This window comes from Ranitomeya variabilis, chromosome 6 (assembly GCF_051348905.1).
Source record: "Ranitomeya variabilis isolate aRanVar5 chromosome 6, aRanVar5.hap1, whole genome shotgun sequence".
Lineage (NCBI taxonomy): Eukaryota > Metazoa > Chordata > Amphibia > Anura > Dendrobatidae > Ranitomeya > Ranitomeya variabilis.
In genome coordinates, this window is record NC_135237.1 from 79,010,289 (window position 1) to 79,030,951 (window position 20,663).

The window sequence follows — 20,663 nt, forward strand, 5'->3', positions numbered from 1 at the left end:
TCTGTCATGTAAAGTACATGGGAGTGTGAACAACCCCATAGGAGTGAGCTCTATCAGTCAAAAATATTGATAAAACTCGTATGTGAAAAACTGGGGTCTGCCCGAGTCTTAACTCACATGCCCACCATGTTCTTCACACAGACTGAAAATTGTTTAGAAGCGCAGGCATTAAAATCAGTGTTCTTGGCAGCACATCGTTGTGTAATCAGCTGACGTGCTGCCGATAACCTTCTATTCTATGGGAACAGAATGCACGCATTAACTTAGAATGGACAAGCCGGATCCAGAATATGGATTATATTAGTGCACGACGTGGTTTCTTGTATACATAGACTGTCTATATGTAAAAACGTTCATCTGATCTACCATACTGACTTGCAGTGATCGGTGTGCTGTCCGTATGGTATCAGTGTTGCATACAGACAGCACACGGACGTCTAACACGCTCTTTTGAGTGATCTCTAAAGTAGATCGTTCATGTTCATCTTTCTGTTCTGTCTGCAAACAGCTTGCTATACAGCAGAGTATACATTATTATGCTGTGAGGGTGTAATGTATTTTATTATTATACTATTGATTGGTTTCTGTTCTTTTTGGCATTTGGTGACTAGTGTGTCTTCTCATTGTATGATTGACAGCCTACATCAATACACAAACATAAAGGGAACATATTCAGTGTAAGGCTAGGGTCAAACAACCGATGTTCTCCCATCCGAGAAAATTGGTCCGATTATGCTGATCCAAGTGTGACCCAATTGTCTCGGATGTGGAGAATTTAAAGGGAATCTGTCACCACAAAATTCGAGTATGAGCTGCGGCCACCGGCATCAGGGGCTTATCTACAGCATTCTGTAATGCTGTAGATAAGCCCCGATGTATCCTGAAAGATATGAAAAACAGATTAGATTATGCTCACCCAGGGGCAGTCCGGTCCGATGGGTGTCGCAGTCCGGGTCCGGCGCCTCCCATCTTCATACGATCCCGTCCTCTTCTTGTCTTCCTCTGTTGAGGGCAGAGCAAAGTACTGCAGTGCGCAGGCGCCGGGAAAGGTCAGAGAGGCCGGGAACCGAACCGGGACCGCCCCTGGGTGAGTATAATCTAACCTCTTTTTCTCATCTTTCGGGATACATCGGGGGCTTATCTACAGCATTCCAGAATACTGTAGATAAACCCCTGATGCCGGTGGCCGCAGCTCATACTCGAATTTTGGGGTGACAGATTCCCTTTAAATAAAAAAGAATTCTCAATCTTCTCTATTCAGTGTGTATGTGAAAACTGAACCACACTCGGATGACATCTGAGTACTGGCCGATGTTTTCCACGGACCCATAGACATTAATGGGTGAGTGCCATCCAACTATCAGAGGCAACCCAGGCATGCTGTTACTTTTTTTTTCCTCTGACCAACTCGGTCCGAGGAAAAAAATCAGACCTGTGCACAGCCCCATAGAATAACATGGGGATGGGTGCTATCTGTCAAATAACTGATAGCGCTCGTGCGATTATTATGGTCATCTGCACGAGCCCTTAATCTGTTCCTTTTGCCATTTTCACAGGAAAAATAAAACACTGTCATTCGCCAAGTATGACACTTCAGGGAAAACAGCCCCCACTGCACACATACCTCATTCGCTGAGACATGTTTTCTTCCTTTTACATGAAGTAAGCGACGTATGTTGTACATATTTGTCTCCACGTGTTTAAAACCAGAGGCAACTCCACCTTTCTTGTATCTGGTATGAGAGAAAAAACAGAATAAAATCGGAATAAAAGGGAAAAAATGCCTTGTACGTCCAGCAGAATGTAAATAGAAACGACTGAAAAAGCATGTACAAGTGATCTACAAATCGGAATAATTTTACTTTAAGATGCCATTTAGCAACATTGCATGGTATACAGTATCCACCTACAGTTAGAGAGCTCAGCGCACATCAACACCACATATTACAAGTAGTTATATTATATCCATTAAAGGGAATCTGTCACCAGTTTTTTGGGATATCAGGTAAAAATATCATTCAATTCAGTGTCCCTTATGCATTATACCAGTACTTTTGATACCCAAGTATACTTCTGGGCCACAGAACGCAATCGCGTATGCCGGCGCATGCACAATACTGTTTTTCGGCTTTGCCCACAGTTGGGCAAAGGATACTGCGCACGGGCGAGAGGCTATTTGAATCCGCATGTGCCAACACTATAGGCAAACGCAGAAATTCACCGAAAAGAATACATACAGCAAGCCAGGAGGGAGGAGAGATGGACAATAAGCCCCACCCATCGGACCGGACCGAGGATATTTACATACACCACGGAAGGAATAAAAACGGTACTTATGGATCATAGGTGGGCAGTTAAGGGGTATCAAAAGTACTGGTATAATGCAATAAGGGACACTGAATTGCGTAATATTTTTACCTGATATCCCAAAAAAGTGGTGAAAGATTCCCTTTAAAACAGATCTGTGCACTTATCAGAAAAAAAAAAAGTTTGGTGCGCAGTATACTTTTTTGCACATAAATCACATAAATAACAGGACTTGTTCACGCTTTAACCTTGATTCATCAAAGCTTTTACAACAGAATTCTAGCGTAAGTTCTTAAAAGTCACCAAACTTTGCAACTTTTGTCATTTTCGCCCATTTCCTTTAAAGTCTGTAGAGCCGGGGCACAACAAAAGTGTGGCAAACCCGCACTCATCAAATTCATGATAAGTGGTGGCATTCCTGACTCCACAAATCTTACTCCAGTCTTGGACTAGAGTAAGATTTGTGGCAAGGCAGATACAGAGGTGCACGCCACTTTTCACACCAGATTCGTTAGGGAGCGTGCGTCTCTTAATGAATCCGGAGCATCTGACTTCAGCATGACCCCTCATCAAGATTGACAAGAACATAGCCAGGCCTGATGAATTGGGCTGTAGGGGATGTAAATATGTTTTTGTTCCTTCTTCTCCCCAACCCCTTTAAGTGTATACGTATATTAAAGTGTTCGTACACGGTGGTACTGCTACACATAAAGTGTATCACCACCATGTACAAGAGTACTGCTACACCCCTTGTGTATTGCTCTTTATAAATGTATGCCTTCACATGTTTGACACAATTTGCACACTTTGTGTTAGGGAAAGTTTGTCCCCGGGCCGAGTATAGTGATAAGGGTGTAGAATCCATAGTTGCCCATTAGAGGGGGCACTGTAGTGTACAGTTAGAGTAGGAGGGGCACAATGGCACAAAGATAGTTAGGTTTCCTGGTTCTAGGTCCGTTGGGGCCCGGGCGCCCGTGCAGCTCCCAGGGCTGCCTGGCCAGAAGTTGCTGTGCCCCGAAACGTTAAGAAATGGGCCCTGCATAGATCAGCCACGCAAAGAATTCCTCTAGGAGGAAAGAAGTACGACAGTGCTGCGGATGCAACTGAAGGGAATTTGTCCCCAGAGAGAGAGGTTTGTTCAGCCGGGAAGCACAAGCAAGATGTGGCAGATCTTTGCCTGGGCGGCAGTATTTAGAACCAGTGCGAAGCGGTGTAGGACTCCCTCATGTAAGGCAAGAATTCCGGATGGGATAGACTCTGCGGGACCAGAAGATATGGTCCTACCCAGGGCTGAATATAGAGAAGGAGAAAACAGAGCAGGGACAGAGAAGAAGGTACTGACTGTGATACCCGAGGTGCCTGTATTGGAGCAAGTTGTGCTGAGTAAACAAGTTCATATAGAAGTTAAGCCGTAGCGTGTCTCCTTTATTTTGAAACTGTCTGTGAGGAATACATCACCGTACCGGGCAAGTCCAGATGGCGCAGAGAATTCGCAACTGATGCGGAAAGGGGGCCAGAGAGTGATACAGGGATTGCTGTCGGCCATGGCTGCTGCCCTGGCCCCCGACCCCTATAGGGCCATAGTGTTTTTAATGCATAATTTTTTCGGGCAGAGAAAATACAGCCTTTGACAGTAACCGTAAAAACAATGACATTTCTAAAATCTTGCCTACTTTGACCTGTGGGGCATTTTTAAAAAAAAAACATAGCATGTCAATCAGGTACGGACTGGGGCTGAATCAGCCCTGGCATTTGAAATCACACAGGGCCATGTTGTCTCCGTCCCCATGAACCAGATGGGATATATTACTAATATTACCCTGGATGGAGGAAAGGAAGATTTACAACAAGACCAATATGTCTAATGATACCTGTGGCCTGCTTGGGTAAGTGAGGGAGTCAGCGACTTTGTGCTCCGCCACAACTCTTAACAGTATGGGTATCTTGAGAACACCGATTCTGTTAACAACGTAGCAGACAAGGCAGCCCATGAACGGACAGGCCCTGGCCAGTCCGGCCCTGATGTCAATTCTTTCAACATTTTTCTTCTGTAGTTTTTTACATTGTGCATGTCATTACAAACACGGGGTTTCATGCAGAGAGAAACACATCAAAAAGCTTTGTGTGAACGCACCCTAAAACGCACTTACATAACGCCATTCTTGAAGTAGCTGTTGAAGGTGGCCGATTCGTGGCCCTGCACCTCTCTGTGTTGTATTGGGCTCCCTCCTAGAGCCTCGTCCAGCTGAGTTGTGTACAGTGCCGCTGCTCCTTGCTCGTCCTGAGTCGAGTCCTTCCCTATCCAGTAGTGGAGATCACTGGACATGCCACTGGGTGACTGCTTGATCTACGAGAGAGGAGAAAATTGTGGATTCTCATCTTTTCTACAATTAGTAGCTTATTTAGTTAAATACAGTAATTCCTACTTAAAAAATGTGACCATATTTATGACCAAAATTGCAAGGTTGTATGTATTAGGTTTATGTATGTCAAGTAAGGCAAACATAATTCATGGGGTAGCTGGAAATAGTGAGACTGACTTTCTGTAGACTCCCTGCCTTAACGGAGATGTCCATTACCTGCTGCTATTGGGCTGCTGTGCCCTCAGAAGAATGTAGAACACGTGAAAAAAGTGAGAGCAACAGCCCAGTAGTGGGCGCCAAAAGGCTGCAGCACTCATGTGGCACCCCAATGCAATGCAAACCCCGGCAGACCCGGCACTGAAACTAATGGAGCAGTGCCAATGCAGGAGGGGAGCACACATTTTTTTTTATTTTATAATGTAATCTACTTTATGTATAAGGGCTGCTTAATTACAATTGGGGCTACTTAATTTACAAAGGGGGCTATCGGGGTTTCCTCAGTGGAGACAACCCCTTTAATAAGCAGACTGACCTTCTGATAATGGTCAGATATGAAAATGGAAGAAGACTGGTATGGGGAAGGAGGAATGGGTGAGAAAAACAAAAGGGAACCCCAACGGAAGATAAGTATGTTGATCAGGATGGACCGTTTCTGTGCCGCCGGTAACCCTGTGGCCAGCCCCCCCACTATCCAGTAGCTGGCTTGTCAGGAGTGGGCTAATTGTATCCGAGCTCCGCATTCTGACTCTTCTGTACATACTAGCACTTGTGCACTAATTTCAGGTGCACCCTAATAATAGTGCATCAGTAATTGGGAGCCAAGTGAACTATTAAGAGGTTATTCCCAAAAGATGGGTGACAACTTGCTGATCGCTGGGGATCTGACTGCTGGGACCCCACAGATGGGGCTCTGAAATGCCCCATTAGAATGTAGTGGTCGAGCAGGCAGGTGTAGGCAGGTAAGCTGCTGTCACAAACGTCTTAATTGGTCAGTCAAGCTGATTTGACATCACAGTTGTGTTTCCATCAGGTAATCTGGAATGACGCCATACTATGGATGCAGTTAGGTTAGCTTCTGTGATACCATAAGTAGGTGGTAGACCAGTTAGCGGTTGTCACATCACCGTAGGTTTTATTCATTTACAGGGAACCTGTCAGAAGGTTTTACCATCCCTCCCATACCCAGTCAAATCATTAAAGGGAACCTGTCACCAGGTTTGCCCCATATGATAAATGGCCAGTACCTATCAGCCCTGATATACAGCATTCCAATATGCTGTATTTATGCCTCCAATTCAACCTCCAAGACAAGAAAAAGACCTTTTATTATACTCACCTGTGGGGCGGTGCGGTCCGAGGGGTGCCGCTGGTCTTGGCCCGGTGCCTCCCTTCTTCTTTCGATGCCGTCTTCCTCTTGTGTTTTGTGTGGATGACGCATCCGACATCATCCCCACAGTGTCCCCGGCATCAAGCTCCGGCGCAGGTGTACTGTACTTCTCTGCCCTGACGAGGGCAGGGTAAAGTACTGCAGTGCGCATGCAGCGGGGCTGTTTGACCATTTTCCTGCACATGCTCACTGCAGTACTTTGCTCTGCCCTCAACAGGGCAGCGAAGCGCGCCTGCGCAGCAGCACAATGCCAGGGACACTGTGTGGATGATGTAGGTCATGTCATCCACAAAAAGCACAAAAGGAGGATGGCAAGAAGAAAGGTGGCACCGGGCCAAGACCAGCGACACCCACAGGGGAGTATAATAAAAGGTGTTTTACTTTTGTTGCTGGCTGGATGGGGGGCATCTATACAGTATATTAGAATGCTGAATATGAGGGCTGAAAGGTGGTGGTCTTATCCCATATAGTACAAACCTTGTGACAGGCTCCCTTTAATATGATTGTGTAGCTCTTTAAAAGAGAAGCCAGTCGATCCGTTTATGACTCCAAAGTGCTGCTCCAGTAGGTAAAAATTCCAATTTGAAGTTGTGTTTGGAAGTACATTGAGTTGTGATGATTGATGATTCTCTTCTAGATTCTCAGCCGCTTACTATACTTCCTACCATGAGACATTCTCCCATAGCTGGACTACAGATTGTTTGCTCCGGTACAAGGTTAATGGTCAGTCAGCCAGGAGAGGGAATACAGTGTGAGGCTGAGAAACTCGAAGTGCGTCGTCATGCCCCAATGCAACTTCAAAATGGGCACATAAAGGGATCTTTTAAAGGTACACATAATCATATTAATGTTTTGGGGCGGGGTAAAGGTTTCTGACAGGTTTCCTTTAAACATCTGTGACATCACAAGTTACTTTTAATCAGGTAATTATATCACTACGGCAATATCACAACTGTGTTTTTATTAAATCTGTCAACAGGTTTTTGCTATGCAGTCTGAAGACAGCATAATATATGTGCTGAGACTGATTTCAGGGATGTGTCTGCAGCGCCCCAGAGTCCTGGTCGTGCAGTATTGTCGCTCTTCCACCAGGGGGAGTGATGGTACGTCTGATGGCACTAAAGGAGTTCACCTGACCAGGTATCACAGTCACACACTACACTTCACACTCCGGCCACCAGGGGGAGCAAAGGGTTCTATCTATTAGGCCACTCCTCACACTCGGGTAAAACTGGGGGTTGGATAGGAAGTTAGTCAGAAAGCTGTCTGGGTGAGACCCAGGGAAGACCTGTCAGGCAGACAGGGGGAGAAGGAGGAACATCTGAGCTGCAGACAGAGGTCCCTGTCAGGGGTGGGATCCTGGCAGAGACTTAGCACGAAATAGAACGTTACGGAGCTGCGCCTGCACCTGATTGCGGCAGCATCCTAAGAAAGGACACAAAGCGGAGTATATTGTGGAGAAGTGAGAAACGAGATCACAGCACAAGGAGATAATACCAGGAGGAGTCCTGCCTTAAGATCGGCAACATCCTTCTGAGGCGCGTAGCCGGTGGCCGGAACACCGAGGAAGTACTGACTCTACGCATTACTTCAGACAACGGCAGGGCAGTTAACTCTAGGTTGGCTGTCTCACCTTTACACCTATGAAGACAATGGAGGCAATTGTGGGAGAGGGGTGTCTCTAGGGTCCCTATAAAATAGCTCCAGGCCTACCCCAGTCATATGGGTGCGACCTATCCATACCATCTGGGGGACGGAGAGAGAACATCAGAAACATACACAAGAGTTGTGAGGACTATCCCGTGGTACTCAGCAGGGAAGTACTACAACACACAGGCGCAAGTAGGAAGGCTACTGATTTCCACCTGCAAAGGGAACTCTGGATGTACCTTCGGACCAGCCGGACTCAGCCAGCCCTGTTAGCAGTGCTCTGGATTGTGGATGCCGAAGTCTACAGTAAAAGGTAAAGAGACTGCAACCCGGTGTCCTCGTCATTTACAGCGATCTACACCATCATCATCTACTTTACTGGGAAGCCCTGGGGACATACTTCACCTGTGGGAAGGTACTCCATCTAGCTGCCATAACATCACCCCAGCGGACCCCTAAGCAGCGTCGGTCACCCTGACCGAACACCACAGGTGGCGTCACGAACACTTGACAAACTTTCAACTATCACCTTTATTTGGGCGCCCCTTAGCAGGGCCACGGACCAGGTCGGGCCACTGTGACATCCCCAGAACCGAGACAGAGGTACCCGGTAGCGAGTCCCCCTCTGCCCTGCGCCTGGGGGCGATCCATGTCACTTATTATTGTTTCCATACAATGTTTTATCACCATGAGTTAATCATTCCCCTGATTATCTCTCTTGTGCCAAGTGTTTCTGCCATGCCCCCTCCTGTGATAAGCAGCTCACTGTCAATAGACAATGTACACAGAAAGCTGTGGTGTGGGCGGGGGCAGCTTTCTGAGCTCTGCTACATGCTACATGTAAAAATTATGATTGTATCACAACTGCTGCACCTAATAATCTAAGTGACACATTGCTGGAATCAGGGTCTTTTTTCCTACATTACATTCTGCTCTCAGTTGAGGTAACAAAAAAAGTGACGGATTCCCTTTAAGTAAGGGTATGTGTCCACGGTCCGTAATCAAGGCGCTTTGGACGGAGCAGAAAACCCGCTCCGCTCAAAGTGCCGCCCCCTTCTGTATGTGCGGTGATTCAATGAACACATCCAGAATCATCCGCACCCCCTTACATAGGGCCCTGTGATTTACCTTGCGAAGACGGAGCGTCGCCGCAAGTTAAACGGACATGCTGTGTTCTACAAAGACGCAGCGTTCAATCCGCAGCTAATCCGGATGTATTCCAGAACGTGGACACATACCCTTAATCTCCATAACACCACAATTTTAGTCAGGCAAACGGCTTTGATATCATATGAAGATTTCAGTCAAGCAGCCGTTACGTCACAATAAATTTCAGTCAGGTTAGCTCATACCAAATGTATAAGCGCAGGGGCCATATACTGTGCCTGCACTGTGGCCCCTGGGTCCTTCCCTGGAACCCTGTGGGTTTTTTTTTACATGGCATGAAGAATATTCCATGTATTTTATGTTAGTTCTGTGACAGGTGTTTTTCATGTGAGAATATAACAAAAGCGCAGCACAATGTTTGCTAATCCTGAGCGTTTTGCTCTGTGCAGGGTTTATTTAAGGTATGGCAGAATTCAGCTTAATTCTGTGAGTATTAGCAAACACGCACATTCTGTCCTTCCCGTCACCCTTATTATTTCACCACTGGTAAAAGATTCCATATACAAGTCGGATGAACATGGAGCCTGATTTATTTTCCAGTTTTATATAGATAAGCTATAAACGAGTCCAATGAACAAAGAAAAAAATAAGTTTCATTGTCTTTTTCAGAAACAGTGCCACTCTTGTTTATGGTGTGTTTGTGGAATTGCACCATTCAAGTAAATAGGTCTGAGCTGCGATATTGCCACTGTAAGGCTGCCATCACACTAGCAGTATTTGGTCAGTATTTTACATCAGTATTTGTAAGCCAAAACCAGGAGTGGAACAATTAGAGAAAAAGTACAATAGAAACATATGCACCACTTCTGTATTTATCACCCACTCCTGGTTTTGGCTTACAAATACTGAGGCAAAATACTGACCAAATACTGCTAGCGTGAAGGCAGCCTAAGAGTGTCATATGCCTCTCCATAATAGCATTTGTAAAGGAGTGTGTTCTTATATGTGATTTTATTGCATTTTTGTGGCTGTTGTAAAATGTGAAACTGCATAGAGTTTTATAGGCACTAACGTATGTGGTTCTCCAAATGTATTGTGATTAATGTACAATGTTATTAATGTGTAGCGTGTAGTGAAAGAATAGAGGTAGGTTTAGGACATAAGGTGTAATATAGGGCTTATAGTTTAGATTAGGAAAGGGAAATATACAGAAAGTAGGCACATTAGTTATAGGAAGTAGTGCACAGGGTTATACACAGTTAATATGTTTGGTGTCACGGGACACCGCGACAGAGTGGGGTCAGGCAATTGCAGCGTCTGGTCACCCATACACCTGCGGTAGTTACAATGGCTTCACCGTCCTTTTAGCAGTTTTGGATTTCTTTGCTCTGATGCTTCAAGGGTTAAACAGCTTAGTTGGACTCCTGGAGTTCTCTGTCTTGTGTGGTATCAGCTGTTCTGAGTTTATTATTCTCTGCTGGTATAAGAACCCTCCTCCTTGCTTCTGACCTTGCCAGTGATAGGTTTACCATTTCCTGATTTGGAGTTGTTGCAGTGCTCAGAGTTTGTAGCAGGGGATTATTGTTGTATTCAGGATATTTATGCGTGGATTTGGTTTGAGTGATTCCCCCCAATCTCTTCTCATTTGTTTTTTCCCACCTATTCCTTCCTTGTTTCCCACTGGGTTGTTTGGTAAGTGTTTTTGCATGATTGTAGTTTTCCTTTATCCCTGTCCGTTTACCCCTGTCTGTCTGATTTGTGTTATCTTATACATTTTTGTCTCATACCTCCCTGGATGGGGGAGGAAACAGATAAGTGTTATTATAGGAGCAAAGCAAGGTACAAGACCCCAAGTCTCCACTATCAGGAGTAATCTGTGGGACAGGGATAGCCCAGGGTTCCCCTAGCTCAAGGGACAGGGTAGGTGCCCACTGTCCCTGTCAATAACATGACAGTTGGGACAAGCCAAGCGTGGGTAGGGATCAGGCCATATAAAAAGAGAAGAACTTCATGGTTAGATTATATTTAAAGATTAATAAAGTTTTAGAAAGAGTTCATGGTCAAGGGGCTGGAGGGCACGAGAAGTAAGCACTGTTCTGACAGTATGAGAATGTCAGCAACGGTCGTCAGTGGACACTCCTGTAATGTCCAGAGCCTACGGCCCAAACTAGGCAAAGGGTAGCATGCCATATTCCCTTCCATACAGTGGAAGCCAGACAGGAAAATGTATGAGGGAGGCAGGACGGGTATTGTGAGCACTGCGGTGCCGCACAGAGTATCCCGGGGGCCGAAGGAGCCAGAAAGTGAAGGGATTGTTCAGGCTAAATTAACAGAGAACTTGGAAAAGTAGTGTGCTGTATCATCAATTGAACTCAGACTGTTTAATAAGAAGCAAGTGTCCTCTGATTTGTGTGAGGCTGATCCTGGACTTGCAGCGGAGGCCTCTGGCCTGAAAGTAAGTACACGGCATTGTACACAGCGCAACACTAAGGAACTGTGACACTCTATATTTGTAGGGTGCCAGGGCGTGGTAACGCAGCCCCTCGACCATGACTACCACCCTGTGCACCTTACACAACCTCAGAGATTACTAAGGCAATTGAGTATAGGATGAATTCCTACATTACTTAAAGGTGTTCTATGGCATTATGCTACAAGTCTCCAGGGCCAGCGTCAAGAGCGGCGGGCATGTGACTGGAAGCATGTGATTTGCATACATGCCGTCACATGCCGACTAGATGTGTGCAGCCTCGCTCAATAGAAGTGTATTGAGCGACGCCAGACATCTCTCTTAGGAATATGGCCGAAAGTATGTAGATCGCGTACTTTTGGCCACATCACTGCCCGCTCCCGGTTCTAGCACTGGAGAATCCTGACAGTGAGAGCATTGCGTGATGTGGGGATTCACAAGTCTGCAATCACATAGAGACTGAGCACTTTTCATTTGGTGACAGGTCCTCTCTCACCACTGGACAAACCCTGATTAATCAGTTTAAGGACACATAGAAAGTAAAAACAATGGATACCTGCCTCCCACAGTGGCACTGTTCTGCTGCTGTTTCCAAGGGGTCATGTGATAGTGTTGTCTTTGTCACATGACCGCTCCAGCCAATCAGTCGCCATTGATCTACAGCTGCCTATACTTATTTTGTTGCATCAGATATCTACTCTGATGGAATATTAATGAACTGCATTTGATTAGCGTCTGCTCACTGGCTGCTGCAGTCACAAGACCCGCTGGGTACATCACTGTACCGATGCCGCTACAGGAGGGGAGTATACATAGTTTTTAGTTTTTGAGGGCAGACCCCCAGTTGATTGAGTAGTGGACAACCCCTTTAAGCATTCCAACTCAAAGGAAGGAGATCTTCCTGCATTCAGGGAGTTGCCATAGTAATCTGTTAGGTTGCAGAGGAGCATGCTGGGAGCTCGCTGCTATGGCTATTGTATTGTGGGAATAGTATGGCAGCTGTGGGGTCTGGGAGTTTCCATGTGTAAATCCCACGCATGGTAAAACACCTGTCTTCTGTGCCGAGCGCCTGGAGGTGTCTGCTGAATGGAAGCTCCCGGAGAGTTTTCATCAGTCTTTCCACTTCAGTAAGCTGTGATGTGACGTGAAGCACTGTACATATGCTGCACAATGGATGTAACGCTCCCCTGAAATATTACTATGTACTTACAAATAGAATGATGTAGCAGTCGCCTTCAAAGAAGCTCCCATAGGCCTTCTCAGGAAGCGGAACCATTTTCATTTTCTGGGGGGAAAAAAAAAGATGAACTACATGCAATACAATGTCTGAACAGATGCTAAAGACAATAGGAAACTGGTGGTCATTAGTAACACTGCGGCCGGGGCAGATGGATAATCTACGTGAGCAGAACGACCGCTAATTTGGTTGTTCCGTGTGCACAGAATATCACGTTATCAGCAGCACGTCACTGGCTGACACATCATTATGTGCTGCCGAGAACGATGATTTGTTCACTGGAATAAAAACTATCACCCCTCAATGAACGAGCGTGTCGCTCATTTATCAGGTGACTGCCGTCCTGTCTATACTGGCCGATAGGAGCGAGTGTTCCTGCAAACACTGGTGCACCCGATTGGCCATTAGGCCACAAAATGGGCAGGATTTATCATGGTGGCTCCTACTGGATGATACGCCTGGTCCTTCTTCGGATACATTTGTCTAACTTTACACAACATGACACAGTTTGCTGCAGACCGTTCACCCCGGCAAACAAGGCAGTATAAGGATCAAAAACACGTTCCCTTCTAGGGAAAAATAGCACAGTGTGCATGAGATTTATGTAAACTGTAAAGGGCCAATTTCTTTTAACCACGGAAATATGCAGTGGAAAAACATTTAGAATGGGAACTTCGCTTTAGTTCGTTTTTAGTTAGTCTGTTTGGACTTACGTTGGTGTTGAGTACACAGAATACAAATGTGGTTTGGAATGAAATCTGCCACATGCAACACCTTTCCTGGACAGAAGGGGGCAACATTTTCACCTATAGATACACAGTCAATGTATACATCTTATTTAGGGGAGGGGTGTTGACTTAGGCACCAAAAAGACTAGAGGCGTGCTGGAAACTGCCACACATCCAGGAAGAGGTTACACCAATCGTTTGAGAAGTGGCATACGGCTGCAACGACTGAGGCCTGTTGTTCATGCCAATCAAGTTGTGACTAATTTCTTAAATGTCATTTAAAGTACGTCACAGATGCAACCACCCCAAAAATATTTGTGAGTCATAGAAATGTTATCAACCATAAGATATTGATATCCATATAGTGAATTTACAGAATGCGGTTTTGGCAATCTAGATTTGTCTCTTCTGCATACTGATAAAGTTTAATGTTAAAAAATAGTCCTATTCCATAGAATCAGGTTTGGGCATATATAGCAGCGGAACCTGGATACCTGTGTTTTTGGGGCTTTTTCACCACCCATTCAAGTCAATGGGTGGAAAACACTGAAAAACACCGACAGATGCTCTTTATCTGACATATGACTATTGTGTGACTAATATTTGATGACTAAATTTAGTATAATGGGAGAGCCCCGGGGTTCGGTCTCTGTCTACTCTCTGATGAGCAACTACAAATGATTCAGTTAAATTTATTAACAAGACTCACTTCATCCCTACTCTATATTCTACTTTATATTTTTTTGATATATAAAAAATAGAATGAAATAAGCCTTGTCATTATGGTCTCTACATAAATATATTTTGCTACCTATAAAATCTATCTATGGAATAGAAATATATCTGTTTAGAGACTATCTATCTATCTATCTATCTATCTATCTATCTATCTATCTATCTATCTATCTATCTATCTATCTATCTATCTTCAAAATAAAGCAGCACTACACAAAACTGATACAGAAAACGGGTGCAAGCCTTAGGGCTCCGACCCAGTATCTTCCATATACAGTGGCATGTAAAGGTTTGAGCACTCCTGGTCAAAATTACTGTAATTGTGAACAATTAAGCGAGTTGAGGATGAAATGATCTTTAAAATGTCTAAAGTTAAAGATGACACATTTCCTTTGAATTTTAGGCAAAAAAAATATATATTTTCATCTCTTACATTTAAAAAATTACAAAAAGGAAACTGGGCAACGCAAAAGTTTAGCCACCCTGCATGGTTAGCAGGGCCGGCTCCAGGTTTTTGAGGGCCCCGGGCGAACGAGTCTCAGTGGGCCCCCCCCCCTTTAACACATACCACGATTCATGATGCACAGATAAGAAATAAAAAAGTATAATACAATGCCAGATTTAACTTCTTACCTGAGCGATAGCTATTGTAAATTCTACAATACCATACAGCAGAAGGGCTTTATATAAGTCAACATAACCCACACAGCCCACGCAGTATATAACCCACACAGCCCATGCAGTATATAACCCACACAGCCCACGCAGTATATAACACACAGCCCACGCAGTATATAACACACAGCCCACGCAGTATATAACAGCCCACGCAGTATATAACACACAGCCCACGCAGTATATAACACAGCCCACGCAGTATATAACACACAGCCCACGCAGTATATAACCCACACAGCCCACGCAGTATATAACACACAGCCCACGCAGTATATAACCCACACAGCCCACGCACGCAGTATATAACACAGCACAGCCCCGTGACGTAGTATATAACCGCGGCAGCGGCGGCAAAACCTAAAATGGGTGACACTGGCTGAGATCAGATTTGGAAAGTAAAAGGTCCAGTGACTCACGCAGCAGACCCAGGCTCAGAGTCAGTCAGCAGCAGGCTGCCTGCATCCCATTCCGATTCATTCCCCCCCAGCCCCCGCAATGCGCAGCGTTGGGGTCGGGGACCGTCACCGAAGACGATTCACTCACAGTCACTGCTGCTAGCCTTCGCCGGCCCGTCGCCCTCCTTGTGGACACACAGGAGAGGGCACCGACCGTGCACCTCCTCACTCACTGCAGCTGCTGCCCGTCTTCTCCTGCTTGGCACTGCTAGACCAGGCTGTCCTCATGTCCTGGATGGTGGCTCTGTCTTCTTGCTCTTAGGAAGACGAGCCGACCGGAAGTAACAGGACAGATGACCCAGCGCCGCCCGGAAGTGACTCTGTCATGATCTCAATGGCAAGAGAACATAGCATCAGCATATATAGGAACTAGCTCTTGGAAGATGGGAACTGAGCTGACCATGAACTAAACCTAACACACAACTAGCAGTGGCCGGGTAGCATGCCTACGTTGATTCTAGATGCCCAGCACCAGCCGGAGGACTAAATAATGCTAGCAGAGGAAAATAAGTCCTAGCTCACCTCTAGAGAAATACCCCGAAAGGAGACAGAGGCCCCCCACATGTATTGGCGGTGAATTAAGATGAAATAACAAAACGTAGTATGAAAATAGGTTTAGCAAATTTGAGGTCCACTTACTACATAGCAGAAGACAGAAAGAACACTTTCATGGTCAGCTAAAAACCCTAACAAAACACCATCCAGAAATTACTTTAAAACTCTGGCATTAACTCATAACACCAGAGTGGCAATTCCTGTTCACAAGAGCTTTCCAGACACAGTAACGAAACTACAGCTGTGAACTGGAACAAAAATGCAAAAACAAACATGGACAAGAGTCCAACTTATCTAGTAGTTGTCTAGGAGCAGGAACAAGCACAGAGAGGCTTCTGATAACATTGTTGACCGGCAAGCAACTAACAAAGCAGCAAGGTTATATAGTGACTCCCACATCTTGATGGGAACAGGTGAACAGAGAAGATGAAGACACCAGTTCAATTCCACCAGTAGCCACCGGGGGAGCCCAGAATCCAAATTCACAACAGTACCCCCCCCTCAAGGAGGGGGCACCGAACCCTCACCAGAACCACCAGGGCGATCAGGATGGGCCCTATGAAAGGCACGAACCAGATCAGAGGCATGAACATCAGATGCATTCACCCAAGAATTATCCTCCTGGCCGTATCCCTTCCACTTGACCAGATACTGGAGCTTCCGTCTGGAAACACGAGAGTCTAAGATTTTCTCCACAACGTACTCCAACTCACCCTCAACCAACACCGGAGCAGGAGGCTCAACGGAAGGCACAACCGGTACCTCATACCTGCGCAATAATGACCGATGAAAAACGTTATGAATAGAAAAGTATGAAGGGAGGTCCAAACGGAAGGAAACAGGGTTAAGAATCTCCAATATCTTATACGGGCCGATGAACCGAGGCTTAAACTTAGGAGAAGAGACCCTCATAGGGACAAAACGAGAAGACAACCACACCAAATCCCCAACACAAAGCCGAGGACCAACACGACGGTGGCGGTTGGCAAAAAGCTGAGTCTTCTCCTGGGACAACCTCAAATTGTCCACCACCTGCCCCCAGATCTGATGCAATCTCTCCACCACAGCATCCACTCCAGGACAATCCGAAGATTCCACCTGACCAGAGGAAAATCGAGGATGAAACCCCGAATTACAGAAAAACGGGGACACCAAAGTGGCAGAGCTGGCCCGATTATTGAGAGCGAACTCCGCCAATGGCAAAAAAGCAACCCAATCATCCTGGTCAGCAGACACAAAACACCTCAGATATGTCTCCAGGGTCTGATTAATCCGCTCGGTCTGGCCATTCGTCTGAGGATGGAAAGCGGACGAAAAAGATAAATCTATGCCCATCCTAGCACAGAATGCCCGCCAAAATCTAGACACGAATTGAGTCCCTCTGTCAGAAACGATATTCTCAGGAATACCATGCAAACGAACAACATTTTGAAAAAACAGAGGAACCAACTCGGAAGAAGAAGGCAACTTGGGCAGAGGAACCAAATGGACCATCTTAGAGAAACGGTCACACACCACCCAGATGACAGACATCTTCTGAGAAACAGGCAGATCTGAAATAAAATCCATCGAGATGTGCGTCCAAGGCCTCTTAGGAATAGGCAAGGGCAACAATAATCCACTAGCCCGAGAACAACAAGGCTTGGCCCGAGCACAAACGTCACAAGACTGCACAAAGCCTCGCACATCTCGTGACAGGGAAGGCCACCAGAAGGACCTTGCCACCAAATCCCTGGTACCAAAAATGCCAGGATGACCTGCCAACGCAGAAGAATGAACCTCAGAGATTACTCTACTGGTCCAATCATCAGGAACAAACAGTTTATCAGGTGGGCAACGATCAGGTCTATCCGCCTGAAACTCCTGCAAGGCCCGCCGCAGGTCTGGAGAAACGGCTGACAATACCACTCCATCCTTAAGGATACCTGTGGGCTCAGAGTTACCAGGCGAGTCAGGCTCAAAACTCCTAGAAAGGGCATCCGCCTTAACATTCTTAGAACCCGGTAGGTATGACACCACAAAATTAAACCGAGAGAAAAATAATGACCAGCGCGCCTGTCTAGGATTCAGGCGCCTGGCGGTCTCAAGATAAATCAAATTTTTGTGGTCCGTCAATACCACCACCTGATGTCTGGCCCCCTCAAGCCAATGGCGCCACTCCTCAAAAGCCCACTTCATGGCCAAAAGCTCCCGATTCCCAACATCATAATTCCGCTCAGCGGGCGAAAATTTACGGGAAAAGAAGGCACAAGGCCTCATCACGGAGCAGTCAGAACTTTTCTGCGACAACACTGCCCCAGCTCCGATCTCAGAAGCGTCGACCTCAACCTGAAAAGGTAGAGCAACATCAGGCTGACGCAACACAGGGGCAGAGGAAAAACGGCGCTTAAGCTCCCGAAAGGCCTCCACAGCATCAGGGGACCAATCAGCAACATCAGCACCCTTCTTAGTCAAATCGGTCAATGGCTTAGCAATATCCGAAAAACCAGCAATAAATCGACGATAAAAGTTAGCAAAGCCCAAAAATTTCTGAAGACTCTTAAGAGAAGAGGGCTGCGTCCAATCACAAATAGCTTGAACCTTGACAGGATCCATTTCAATGGAAGAGGGGGAAAAAATATATCCCAAAAAGGAAATTCTCTGTACCCCAAAAACACACTTAGAACCCTTCACACACAAAGAATTAGACCGCAAAACCTGAAAAACCCTCCTGACTTGCTGGACATGAGAGTCCCAGTCATCCGAAAAAATCAGAATATCATCCAGATACACAATCATAAATTTATCCAAATAATCGCGAAAAATATCATGCATAAAGGACTGGAAAACTGACGGAGCATTTGAAAGACCAAAAGGCATCACTAAATACTCAAAGTGGCCCTCGGGCGTATTAAATGCGGTTTTCCACTCATCCCCCTGCCTGATTCGCACCAAATTATATGCCCCACGAAGGTCAATCTTAGAGAACCACTTGGCCCCCTTTATGCGAGCAAACAAATCAGTCAGCAACGGCAATGGGTATTGATATTTAACAGTGATTTTATTCAAAAGCCGATAATCAATACATGGTCTCAAAGAGCCGTCTTTTTTTGACACAAAGAAAAAACCGGCTCCTAAGGGAGATGACGATGGACGAATATGTCCCTTTTCCAAGGACTCCTTTATATATTCTCGCATAGCAGCATGTTCAGGCACAGACAGATTAAATAAACGACCCTTTGGGTATTTACTACCCGGGATTAAATCTATGGCACAATCGCACTCTCGGTGCGGAGGTAACGAACCAAGCTTGGATTCTTCAAAGACGTCACGATAGTCAGACAGGAACTCAGGAATTTCAGAGGGAATAGATGATGAAATGGAAACCACAGGTACATCCCCATGAGCCCCCTTACATCCCCAGCTCAACACAGACATAGCTCTCCAGTCGAGGACTGGGTTGTGAGATTGCAGCCAAGGCAATCCTAGCACCAAATCATCATGTAGATTATACAGCACCAGAAAGCGAATAATCTCCTGGTGATCCGGATTAATACGCATAGTTACTTGTGTCCAGTATTGTGGTTTATTATTAGCCAATGGGGTGGAGTCAATCCCCTTCAGAGGAATAGGAGTCTCCAAAGGCTCTAAATCATACCCACAGCGTTTGGCAAAGGACCAATCCATAAGACTCAAAGCGGCGCCAGAGTCGACATAGGCGTCCGTGGTAATAGATGACAAAGAGCAAATCAGGGTCACAGATAGAATAAACTTAGACGGTGAGGTGCAAATGGAAACAGATTTACCAAGCTTTTTAGTGCGTTTAGAGCATGCTGATATAACATGAGTAGAATCACCACAATAGAAACACAACCCATTTTTCCGTCTAAAATTCTGCCGCTCGCTTCGGGACAGAATTCTATCACACTGCATACTCTCTGGCGACTTCTCAGTGGACACCGCCAGATGGTGCACTGGTTTGCGCTCCCGCAAACGCCTATCGATCTGAATAGCCATTGTCATGGACTCATTCAGACCCGCAGGCACAGGGAACCCCACCATAACATCCTTAATGGCATCAGAGAGACCCTCTCTGAAAGTCGCCGCCAGGGCGCACTCATTCCACTGAGTAAGCACAGACCATTTACGGAATCTTTGGCAGTAAATTTCCGCTTCATCTTGCCCCTGAGATAGGGACATCAAAGTTTTTTCTGCCTGAAGCTCCAAATGAGGTTCGTCATAAAGCAACCCCAAGGCCAGAAAAAACGCATCCACATTGAGCAACGCAGGATCCCCTGGTGTCAATGAAAAAGCCCAGTCTTGAGGGTCGCCCCGGAGCAAGGAAATCACAATCCTGACCTGCTGTGCAGGGTCTCCGGCAGAGCGAGATTTCAGGGACAAAAATAATTTGCAATTATTTCAAAAATTCTGAAACCCAGATCTATTCCCCGAGAAAAATTCCGGCAAAGGAATTCTCGGCTCAGATACAGGTGCATGACAAACAAAATCTTGCAAATTTTGTACCTTCGTGGCGAGATTATTCAAACCTGCAGTTACACTCTGAAGATCCATTACAAACAGGTGGACACAGAGCCATTCAAGGGTTAAGAGGAGGTAAGAAGCAGCTAGACAGCAATTAAGGGCTAGACAGCAAAACTCTGAAGGGAAAAAAAAAAAAAAAAAAAATTTCCCTTAAACACTTCTCTATCTCCTGCTTCAGCCCAAACAATTAACACTTTGTGGGCCGGTCAAACTGTCATGATCTCAATGGCAAGAGAACATAGCATCAGCATATATAGGAACTAGCTCTTGGAAGATGGGAACTGAGCTGACCATGAACTAAACCTAACACACAACTAGCAGTGGCCGGGTAGCATGCCTACGTTGATTCTAGATGCCCAGCACCAGCCGGAGGACTAAATAATGCTAGCAGAGGAAAATAAGTCCTAGCTCACCTCTAGAGAAATACCCCGAAAGGAGACAGAGGCCCCCCACATGTATTGGCGGTGAAT

At 45.8% G+C, this 20,663-nt stretch overlaps 1 protein-coding gene across 2 annotated transcripts in view; it reads right to left on the reverse strand.

The window, feature by feature from the left end:
- The window catches only part of VILL (villin like), a 93,768-nt gene that overhangs the window by 29,109 nt on the left and 43,996 nt on the right, over positions 1 to 20,663 (reverse strand). For both annotated transcript variants that reach the window (XM_077268708.1, XM_077268707.1), the window contains exons 3-5: positions 12,495 to 12,569; positions 4,458 to 4,654; positions 1,625 to 1,733 (exon numbers count right to left, since the gene is read on the reverse strand). In XM_077268708.1, coding sequence (XP_077124823.1) covers positions 1,625 to 1,733; positions 4,458 to 4,654; positions 12,495 to 12,569 — 381 coding nt within the window. The remainder of the gene's footprint in view (positions 1 to 1,624; positions 1,734 to 4,457; positions 4,655 to 12,494; positions 12,570 to 20,663) is intronic.